At 32.4% G+C, this 11,486-nt stretch overlaps 1 protein-coding gene across 1 annotated transcript; it reads left to right on the top strand.

The window, feature by feature from the left end:
- The first annotated feature begins 330 nt into the window (after positions 1 to 330).
- LOC133291863 (syntaxin-32-like) lies at positions 331 to 6,297 on the top strand. The gene is made up of 5 exons (XM_061490189.1): positions 331 to 867; positions 965 to 1,215; positions 1,316 to 1,494; positions 2,346 to 2,534; positions 5,941 to 6,297. The coding sequence occupies exons 1-5, from the start codon at positions 624 to 626 to the stop codon at positions 6,098 to 6,100; spliced, it is 1,023 nt and encodes a 340-aa protein (XP_061346173.1). The 5' UTR covers positions 331 to 623; the 3' UTR covers positions 6,101 to 6,297.
- The last annotated feature ends 5,189 nt before the right edge of the window (positions 6,298 to 11,486 follow it).

Below are 11,486 nucleotides of genomic sequence, written 5' to 3' on the forward strand. Positions count from 1 at the left end.
AGCTCAATTATCACTCTACTCACCAAGAATGGTAGAGTAGCTCGAGAGTCTCGTTTGGTGACTCGCATTCGAGCGTGGTTGCAAAAGAATTGGGAGGTTCATTTGGTACATGCTTACCGCGACTTTGTATTTGACAGACTTTTCTTTAATTTGTAATTCTCGTAGTGCTGTTTTGACTTGATTGTTTTTCGGGATTTTTCCCCTTTATGTTACCCAAAAAAAAAAAAGTTATTTAACAAAAGTCATCTGAAATTTTATTTAATAATATAAGAATTAAAAAGAATATGTTATACTAATAGGATTAGTGAAACTGCAAATTATGTTGTTAGAAGTTAGAAAGAGAAGCCCTCTCTAAAATGTCCAATAGAACAAGACGATACTGCAATGTCACCGTCTTCATTTCCAAAATTGGTTTCAATTGGTTCCAGAGGTAGCTCGTCCTTCGTGATCGTGTCCATGTCTTCCTAGCTCCTAACCACTAAATAACGATTCCGATTATCCGATTGACCAATACACAGCCACAGCAAATGCAATCCAATTTCCAATTCGAATTGGATCTAGGGTTTCTACACCCCCTTCACGGATCTCGCATTTTTTGGAGGTAATTGACAATTTCTGTGAAAATGAACTTCAAATCGACGCAGTCATCATTTCGGGATCGGACGCAGGAATTCCAGAGCATTGCGGAGAGGTTGAAGAAATCAGGGTCAGGGCCCAATGGGCCTAGCAGCAGGAGTAATAGTAGTTCTTCCAGATTTGAGGAACAGCGATTTGCTGTTGCAATTCAATCAGAGTTCAATAAGAGGGCTTCCAAGATTGGCTATGGGATTCACCAAACGTCTCAGAAGCTCGCCAAGCTCGCCAAGTGTAAGCAATTCAATTCAATTGAATTCTATTCATATAATACTCTATTCATGATGTCGGTGATTGTGTCTTGTCAATTCATTTTTGTTTTGATTCGCAGTGGCTAAAAGGACTTCGGTTTTTGACGATCCCACCATGGAAATCCAAGAGCTTACGGGTGTTATTAAGCAAGATATTACTGCTCTGAACTCTGCTGTTGTGGATCTTCAGTTACTTTGCAACTCTACAAATGAGAGTGGGAACGCTTCTACTGACACAACTAGCCATTCAACCACGGTTGTGGATGACCTAAAGACCCGATTGATGAGCACCACGAAAGAGTTTAAAGATGTTCTCACCATGCGAACTGAGGTATTGTATTGTATTTTTATTTTATTGGTGTGTTTTAACTTTTACGTATTTTCTGCTGTCATTGCCGACACTTATGTTATGCTATCGTTTTTCTATGAAGAACTTGAAAGTACATGACAATAGAAGACAATTGTTTTCGTCTTCTGCCTCTAAGGAATCTGCAAATCCCTTCGTACGTCAACGTCCTTTGGCAATAAAGTCGGCTGCTGCTACTTCTAATGCCCCTGCACCACCCCCATGGGCTAGTGGGTCTCCATCTTCATCTCAGTTGTTTCCTAAGTACGTAATTTTTATTTCTTTTTTTCTTGTATTTAAGTATGTGTTTGTTGTTTTCTTGCTAATTTTTCTGTAATGCTGGTAAACTATGGTATTATGCTTGATTAGATTATTAAATGCATAGTTTTTTCTTTTGTTCGAAGGAACTGGTGAGGTGGTTCTAAGCAAGACTGGTTTATTAAAATAGGGTAAAATTGTGGTCACATACCCTTCTTTTATTTGTTTTCCTTTAACTGTTATTGAAATATAACTCAATTTTGCAGCATTTTTTCACAACCATTGTACCAATATTAATTTCAAATCACTTACTTTGTCTTTATCCCTCTCTTGTTTTCGCTTTAAAGTTTAAATAAGCACAAGTTCACAGCTTCACTGAATTAATTATTTCATCCGTTTAGTTTAATTTGTGGACTTCAATTACTTGTTTGGTTACACAAGTAATTTGTGAATTAATTATTTCATCAGTTCAGAGCTTGTTTTGTCAGCCTAACCTGGCCCAACAAAACTGTAGGACTAGTTAAACTTGGCTTGGCTAGGAGAAATTGGCAGGTCAAACAAGCCGGCCAAAAATACATGTAGAAATGTAGGCTGACTCATTCAAACTATTTTCCTTTGTTGGGCTGGCTTGGCCCGACAAAAGGGATGAGAGTTGAAATGTTAGCTCCACCCCGCAAAAATTTGCTAGTTTGGGACTAAAATGAGAGCTTTAGGTACAAGGCATGATTTGTGGATCCTTTCCTATTTAATAATGAAATTATGCTCCAATATTTTAAGGTTGTTTCAGGTTGGGTTGAATTATACCTCAAACTATGATTTCATACAATTTTATTTTTTCTTGGCCTTTAAATATGTAGGAAGGATGTGGATGGAGAGAGTCAACAGTTGCTGCAACAACAGCAACAACAGGTAGTTCCATTGCAAGACAGTTACATGCAAAGCAGAGCTGAGGCTCTTCAGAATGTTGAGTCCACTATTCATGAGCTCAGCAACATTTTTAATCAACTAGCAACACTTGTTTCACAACAAGGAGAGATTGCCATCAGGTTTTTATATTTCTCACTTGTGTGCTATATGGGTACAGTCTTATTGTCCTTTATTTCTGTATTCCAATACAATATAGGATGTATGTTACTATTAGATCCAACCTTACTTGATTAGTCAGTAATTCTGATATCAAATGAGCCTATGCTGGTTAGATTGACTGTGAGATGAGTTTGGGACTTGACTTCAATAACCTTGTATTCTACCTAGCAATCTGTTGCTTTGGTTTCTGGTTGTCCGTGGGAGATGATTGGGTTGTTTACTGCATGTTGACTATAAGGTTGTGATGTCGTACTATTTGCATTGCTTTTTTTTTTTTTTTCTACTTACTAAGCAGACAAATAACTTGCATAAGGTATGGGCAAATTATAGAGTAAAGCGTGTGTGGATCAGGTTGCTTGTCTGTAGGAGATGATTAAGTTGTTTACTGCATGTTGACTGTAGAGTTATGGATGTCGTGCCATTTAAATTGCTGGTTTGGCTGTTTACTGAGTGGATAAGAATTTAGACTCTTTACAAGGTAAACTTTTAGAGCGTAAAGTTTAAGTGGATACTTGACTGTTGATGACAAAGTGAACAGATTGTGTCATGGTAACTTAATGGACAAGTACTATGGTGCTTGTACTTGAAAAGGTTCTGAACCTTTGATACCTTCTAATGAGTGGTTGTTCACGTGCACTTTGCTCTTGAAAGTGCATTCTATGCTTTGAGGAGTTAAATCTCACGCATGAAACCGGCCTTCCTTGTATCGCTTTAATTAATTCCTTGATCCTCTTTGTTCCTTTGGATATGTACTGGTCTTGCCATAGAAACACTTCCTACTGGTTCCAATGTACTTGGTGACAGCTAAAATTAATCTCACATCTTTGGTTGGGAGACTAAGTTGGACAATACAAATGAATGTTTTGGTGTTTATTAGAAGGTAAAATAGAGAAAATGGAAAATATCATTTTCATTGATTAGGTAATTAATTTGTACAATATGTGGGCTCTTATATAGAAGAGCATAACAGAAAAGAGAAAGATCTAGAATATCTCAACTAAAAATAAAATAAAATAGTTATATCTCTAATACTCCCCCTCAAGATGGAGGGTGAATAATATGAACACTCCATCTTGGGAAGAAAGAAAATAAAAGTTTCACGGAACATCATCCGGAGAAATCAGTAGCACAGCAAATCAACTGGAATGATCATCAGTCTGAAGAGTTGGTAAAGGAAGGAAGGGCTGGGATGGACATCAGCCACCTAATATAAACTGTGCCGGGATGGACATCGGCAAAATTCTGAAATGAGCATCAACAACATGAACAATGCTCCCCTTGAATAGGAAGCCAACATGAACAATGCTCCCCGTGAATAGGAAGCCAAAATAAAGCCGAAACAATGGCAAAAATAAACCAAATACAAGTCAAATCAGACTTGAAGAACACCACAAACATATGTGGGAATAAAATCAAATTGGCCAAATACAAGCCTCACATCAACATAACGTCCAAAATAGGAATGGCAGCATAAGAAAATTCAGAAAACAAATACATAACCCAAAAATGAATTCTGAACAAAATTGCAGAAACTAAAGTGTAATGGCTTAGTGACACAAAGCAGCAAACAGTTAGTGTGCAACAAAAAACTCAACATCCCAGCCATGGAATCAAGGCCAAATAGAAGCCACACAGTAGCAAAGAAATATATCTCCGGAAAAGGCCATTAATCGGAGAGTCTATAATAGGAGAGACATAAGAAAAACACATAAAAAATGGAAAGAAAAAAAAAATAGATGAGAAAAAAAATTATAGATCTGATGAAAATCCAACACCAACAAGGACGCGAATGGTGAACCATGCGAGCAAGAGAAATATCAGAGAAGGAGAAGGAAAAAAAATGAGATGGATGATATCTGAAACTATCTGAAAAACGATCTGAAATGTGAATGATCTGAAACAACTCTGAAACGATCTAAGAACAGGGATGATGGAAAACGAAAAATGCAAAAATTTAAAATCAAATGAAATAGATCTGAAAGGAAGAAAAAAAATGCAGCAAACGGTTTGAAGATCCACCATTGTTTTGATGTTCACAGACTCACAGAGTTAAGAGAGAAACCCAATATAGAAAGAGAAAAGAAAAGAGATACGGATCTGGATGAAAACCCATTAGATCTGGAAAATTCAAAAAATCTATGGGAGAGAGAACGATGCTAGATGGACGGTGCTTGTAGGGATCCATGTTAACGGTAGAGAGTGTGAGAGATGAAAGAAGACGATGATACCATTTGCCATATTAGAAGGCGATGAGATATGAATGAGACAGAGCGGGGCAAAGCTATTTTCGGGAAAGTCATTGAAGAAGACGACCCGAAACCAAGATTAAAAATAAAATAAAATGGACATAGAAAAATAAAGGAGAAAGAGTAGCTCTGATGATAAAAAAAAAAAAAAATTCACAGATGGGGATCAGATCCGAAAGAAAGGAAACAAAGAGAAAAAAAAATAGTGATTGCAGCGGAATCTCCATTCATGGAGGATAAAAATGCTCTGATACCATATTAGAAGGTAAAAGAGAGAAAATGGAAAATATCATTTTCATTGATTAGGTAATTAATTTGTACAATATGTGGGCTCTTATATAGAAGAGCATAACAGAAAAGAGAAAGATCTAGAATATCTCAACTAAAAATAAAATAAAATAGTTATATCTCTAATAGTGTTCAGTGTAAGTATATCTTCTTGTTTATGACCTTTTTTTAATAATTTTTGTTGGTTTCTTGTTTGGTCATTGATTTCTTTTAGTATGTTTCGAGATATCTTGGACTTGGGTGTACATAGGAGTAGGACATTGTAAAGTTATTTGTGCTTTTCCTTATTTAATCCCAAATGAGGTTGGTATTATTATATTATTAGCTGGTGGAAGTGCCAGAGGAAGTGAAAGCTTGGTTTTTTGTGCCAGCAAATGCTGGGATTTGTATTGGCTGTATTCTTTTGAATTTTGATTTTAAATGCAGCTGTTTTATCAATTTCTGGATATGTGCGGTTGCTTTTACAAAAAATTGATGAACTGAAAGTAGAAGGGGAGAAAGTCATGCAACCATGTTGTCGAACTTGTTAGATAACTGGTTAACTTGTGAATTTACCTGTAAAACATTTCTTAACTTATTTGCAAAAAGGTTATGGTCAAACTTTAGGTAAACTTGGTAAAATGGTGAGAATGACATTTTTTTCATCTCGCTCAACTTTTTCACTTTCAATGTTGGAATTTGCTTACTTATGTATGATTATGAAAATATTTATTGCTGTTGTGTAATTATGTATTTATGACGATTAGATATTATTTATTATTATGGCCTTATTCATATTGGCCAATTGAGACATTGGAGCCTGGAGGGGTTAATAAAGGTACTTAATTTGCAGGATCGATGAAAACATGGATGATACATTGGCAAACGTAGAGGGGGCACAAGGGGCTTTGTTGAAGTATCTGAACAGCATATCTTCTAATAGGTGGCTGATGATCAAGATTTTCTTTGTATTAATATTTTTCCTTATGGTTTTCTTATTTTTTGTGGCTTAGTCATTCGAGTAACAGAGATCGAGGACACAAGTGACGGCCTTGTTACCGGTGATAAGCCTTCTGTAGTTCATTAATATTTCTTTCTCCAAATATATATTCGTCCCCGTACAGTTTAGCTTAGCACCAAGTTTGTCAAATTGTATACTTGTACGTATTGATACATATGACGAGGTTAAGAACTGTGCATTGCGTGTCCATTTATCTTTTCGTGATTTGTGATGATTATTATACAGTGGAGGCTTTCTGTAATATTTATTAGGGAAATCAGTTGGTTATGTTGCAGCAGAAAATCGACTGTTCTTTTTTACAGACAGATCCCAATTAGTTGAAAAGAATCCGCAACTCCTTGAGGTTATTCTGCACTTAGAAAAAAAAGTAGAAAAAGGAATAAATATAGTGATAATTTGATTTTAAAATTTGTTTCATGATTATTGTGCAAATAATGTTTTTTATATATTTGTATAAATAAAATTAAATACAAAAGAATAAGTAAATGATAATATAGTTTTTTTTTTTGAGAATGAGATATGAAGTTCTACACAAATGAAATTTTGTTGATGAGATATGACTAGATTTTTTTTTGGGTTTAGTTGATGGGTTAATATGTGTTGGGTTTAGAAATTTTTGGGATATAATTTGGAAAAGACCCAAATAGGTAGAGAGAAATTAATATATTGGATCGGTTTTCATCAATCAATCCGAAATCCGATCCAATTCTATTAAAATTTGCAGTTTTTTTTTCGGTTTTTTAGTTTTTTGGTTTTCGATTTTTCGGTTCAGTCACCGTGATTTGAATCAGTTTGGATCGGTTGATGAACACCCTAGTAAATAGTAGAGTAGATAAAATTGAATTTGTTTCTCCGTCTTTACAAAAAAGGAAATAACTAACTGTGACATGTTCACTAACAAAAAAATCCTTTTGTAGCGAATCACTTATTAATAAAAGTAAATAAGTTTAACCTTAAAGCAGAAAAAGAAATAATTTTAACTTGGTCCAAAACATCTACCATTATACTCACAATGATGGGACATATCATTACTATCCATAATATATGTGCATTACTTTTTTATTTTTTGTTCTTTTACAAAAATTGGTGGGGCTCACTTACATTGTGAATGTAGCATGATGCAAGTTTCATTCTGTGACACAGTATTCATAAATCCCTATTTATTATGCATATAGACAATGTTGGGATTTAGGAGCAAAGAAAAGCAATTCATGAGCTGATTACAGGAAAAATATAGTAAAGGAAAATAAGATCTTATCGTTTTGCAATATTACTCGTTGTATTGTTTTCCACAGTTGTAATTTATTAATCTGATTTACAATACTTAGGAAGGGAAAGTAATATATCTTGAAAAACTTTTACATGTTATGAGTAGTAAATAGAATAGGTACAAATATAAAACTACTTAAATTGCGAAAGTTTTTTTTTTACATAGTATATTTTACTTATTTTTTTATGTTTATTTTATCTATTCTTTTCCAACATTGTTAGAGAGAATGTCAATTATTTTTTATTTTTTTCTCTTCTCGTGAGATTTTGATTTAATGATATTGGAATGAATAGGTAGAGCAAGACATAAAAAAGATAGATATAATATTTTATTTAACTTTTTTACCAAAAAGTTTGCCCAGTTGGCAATTTAAATAACCAGCATGTGTTACGAGGCAAGCGAAGCCGAAGAAAAAGTTTTTTTCCTTCGGCCAAAACCAAACTGCCATTTTAACAGCATTAACACAAATGATAGTAGAGGAAGAATATGTCAAAGGCAACAACCGCATGCTCGACAATGTCACATTTCTCAACGTGAATATCAAAAAGGGTTTTATAATTATGATGTTGAATAAGAATTAAAATCTTATATTGTAGAGATAAAAAAGCACGCGGAACTCATGTGTTAAAAAAAATTATACGTAGAATCCATATCAGCACGAAAATCGAAAGGTGTGTAGGAAAATTTTAATTCTCATGTTGAATGAGAATTATAAAACCCTATAAAAAAGCTAAAAAGAAAATGTTAATCCTTTAACTTTTGCTCGATGAAAAATCTAACCTTTCAAATTTGGTCCTCTTAAATTTTAAGTAAATGCTGAACATATCCTTTAAGTTAAAACTCAACCAAATATAAAGAATGAGATTTTTTTTTGGTAAAAAGAATGAGAATCTTTTTATCCATGTCTGCATATGAAATGAGAGTAAATTTATAATTCAATTTTAATAATATTTAAATCTCCCTGTCTTAGTATATTCTATCTTATAAAATGAAACACGCTATTTTTAATATTTATTTTAAATTTTAAACTTAAAATTAATCATATATATATATTATGATTTAAAATACTTTTAAATATACTTTTTAAATTTTATTCAAATGATATATATTTTTATAATTTAATTTTTGATTATATTTTATTTAAATTTTTAAATTCTTCGCATAATGCATGAAATATTTGCTACTTTATTAATACGTCAGAGTTGTGATCGTTATTAATGTAAAATCAAATACCTTTTTGTTTACCAAAAAAGAAAAAGAAAGAAATCAAATACTTTTTTATCCGAAAAATAAATAAATATCACTAAATGTTATTAAAATCGGTCCGGTCATTGACCCGGTCGAGGTACTGGGTCATTGGGTCACTGGTTCAACTAGTGAGTCACTGGTTCAATCGCATGACTCGGTAATTATATGCAATTTTATAATTTATATTAAAAAATTACAAACATACTCAAATATCTAAAAAAAATGATACAAATTTCAAATATTTTAATGTAAAAAATAATAAATCACATATTATTATCCAATAAAAAATCAAACAAAAATATAATGATCGTGATACGGGGCTTTAGGTTCATAAAATGACATCTCTAACTATAAATTAATTCAAAAATTTTTGTATAGTACATAATTGAGATAATATTAATGTTGTAGGTACATAACTTATGTAAGCCAATAAACAAAAAAAAATTCAAATATATCCATTATGATTTTTTCTTATTACAAATTTATATATCTTTAGTAAAATTGACTTGAGTTGAGTTTGATGAATGTATTAGTATCTCAAGTTTAATAAATAAAATTATAGATTATTTAAGTAATCAATTTATATGAAAATATATATTTATTCAAGGTTCAAAAATTAAAATAAAGAAATATAAGCTAGAGATAGGTAACAGAGAAAATAAAAAAATATTAATATATTAAGAAATAGATTGGTCTATTAATGTAGAGTACTCAATAACGTTACGCTTAAAGCTATGAGCAAATACACAAATGATAAAGGGATTGACCGTGAATAAAATAAGAAAATATAAAAAAATTCAAATAAATGAAGATTTAATTTAATTTAAACAAAAAAGGTTCAATTTAAGTTAAATTTGACATATTCTAATGGAGTAAAGAGTTTGAATATGTAATAAATGTTTGATTATTTGCCTTAGTATTATAATAAAAGTTGGATTAAAAAGAAGAAGCATTACATTATCTTTTTACAGGGATAAGATGAATAGTCTAATTTAATTTTTAACAATGTTAGAAGGTGGACTGGACTGAAACAATAATAAAAGATAAATAACAAAAAAGAAAGTAATTCTAAGAAAAACCTTAGGGAAATTTTTTAACTTTTCCCTTTTCATAATTACACTAGTGAATTACCCGTGCCGATGGACGGGAAAAAAAATTGGTTTGTTTGGCATGGTGGGTCGGCCCTCCGGGCCGAACTCATTTTGTCAGTATTTCAAAGGTCCCAAACAGTCATTTTTTTAAATAACAAAACAGTCATTCATTGTTACATTAAAAATAGGAAAGAAAATAGGATAATAAAGGTCATATCTTTGAAGATAGATAAGGAAAAGAGACGCGAATAAACAGTCATTTTTTTTGTCTTTACCTGTATCATACAACGAAGTTATATCTCTGAAGAAAGAACCCAATATACTATAGCAGTCTTTGAAATACTTTCTTGTAAACTATATTAAGGGTACTATTCGTAACGCAGCCATTTTCATCAAGTATCAATATCTTCAATCCATGCTTACTCTTTACTCTAGACAGTGCCACATATAATTGTCCATGAGTGAAGACAGGCTTAGGGAGATAAATTGCAACATGTGAAAGTGATTGTCCTTGACTGTTGTTGATAGTCATGACAAACGATACAATCAGGGGGAATTGTCTTCTTTGGAAATTTACAGGAAATGTATGACTCGATGGGCTCATCGTCATTCTAGGGATTAACACAGTTTCCCCTATATTGCTTCCTGTAAGTACAATTGGTAATAAGCAATCTCGTGCCATTGCATAAACCTCTCGACTGATCAATATTTCTTAATAGCATTACTGGAACTTTAACTTTCAAGATTAATTTATTATCAGGAATCCCTGAGCATGATAATGTATTTAAGATCTCTATTTAAAAAAATAAAGAAAAAATAAATTATCACTGTTTTCACTTCGCGTAAGAAAAAACACATATAAACACAAATGAATTTTAAATAAAAATATAAGAACCACAGTACGTAACTCCTTTTCAAGCTTTATTTTCTTTGTCGGCCGAACAGCTTAAAATTTAAATTCTCCAGCAATGGAATCATGAGAAGTGAGCACAGGTGTCAACATTGTCAGAGAGACATCACTAACGTCAGCACTGTCACAGGTCTGACTTTCAACATCTTGTGTTTTTTTTTTTTTTTTCATATAAAAAAGGTATGTCAAATATGTATTTATATATTTTTAATAACATGAATCTAAATCGAATTCATAGCTCACCGCAGCCTTTTCCAGTTCCGACGAAACAACTTCATTTTCGCGTGCATTATCTAAATTTGCTTCATCCTGTGATAGACAACAACCAACAACAATAAATATAATGTATAAGAAAAATAGTTATCTAAAAGAAATATATAAGCAGCATACATTTGGATCTATAAGAGACTTAATGAACGCTGAGATTATGTCTTCGCTGATACAAATTTTGGAAACTTGATATTTGGGCTCACTATTTGTGTTCAAATCTTTTTGCTTAACATTTATCTTGGACAACATTGACTTTTCATTCAGAACATTTAACTCATTTGGAAATTGATCTAAACCGGCACCCTAAAAAAAATGAAAAGGGAAAAAAAATTATTCTAAAAAAAAAAGAACAGAACATAGACAGCGCAAAGAGAGAGCACAAAACGACAAAAAATACATTTTAACCATAACACAGCAATTAAAAAACAAACCCTCTTGAAATGCAGCTCGCGCAATTTAGCAGCACTCATTCAGCAGCTCGCATCCATTAATCAATAACCGAATAAATGAGCTGAAGAAAGAAGGTACACACCATTTTTTGAACTCAACAATCTCATTCAGTTTTGAATCCATTACAATCCTTGTTGTA

The sequence above is a fragment of the Gastrolobium bilobum genome, unplaced genomic scaffold, assembly GCF_033153095.1.
Source record: "Gastrolobium bilobum isolate Gb01-03AN ecotype WA unplaced genomic scaffold, APGP_CSIRO_Gbil_v1 utg8480, whole genome shotgun sequence".
Classification (NCBI taxonomy): domain Eukaryota; kingdom Viridiplantae; phylum Streptophyta; class Magnoliopsida; order Fabales; family Fabaceae; genus Gastrolobium; species Gastrolobium bilobum.

Bases quoted from the DNA above. Each gene is read 5' to 3' on its own strand.
- LOC133291863 (XM_061490189.1), top strand. From the start codon at position 624: ATGAACTTCAAATCGACGCAGTCATCATTTCGGGATCGGACGCAGGAA. The intron at 868-964 runs GTAAGCAATTCA...TTTGATTCGCAG, and splicing joins GCTCGCCAAGCTCGCCAAGT to TGGCTAAAAGGACTTCGGTT. The intron at 2,535-5,940 runs GTTTTTATATTT...CTTAATTTGCAG, and splicing joins CAAGGAGAGATTGCCATCAG to GATCGATGAAAACATGGATG.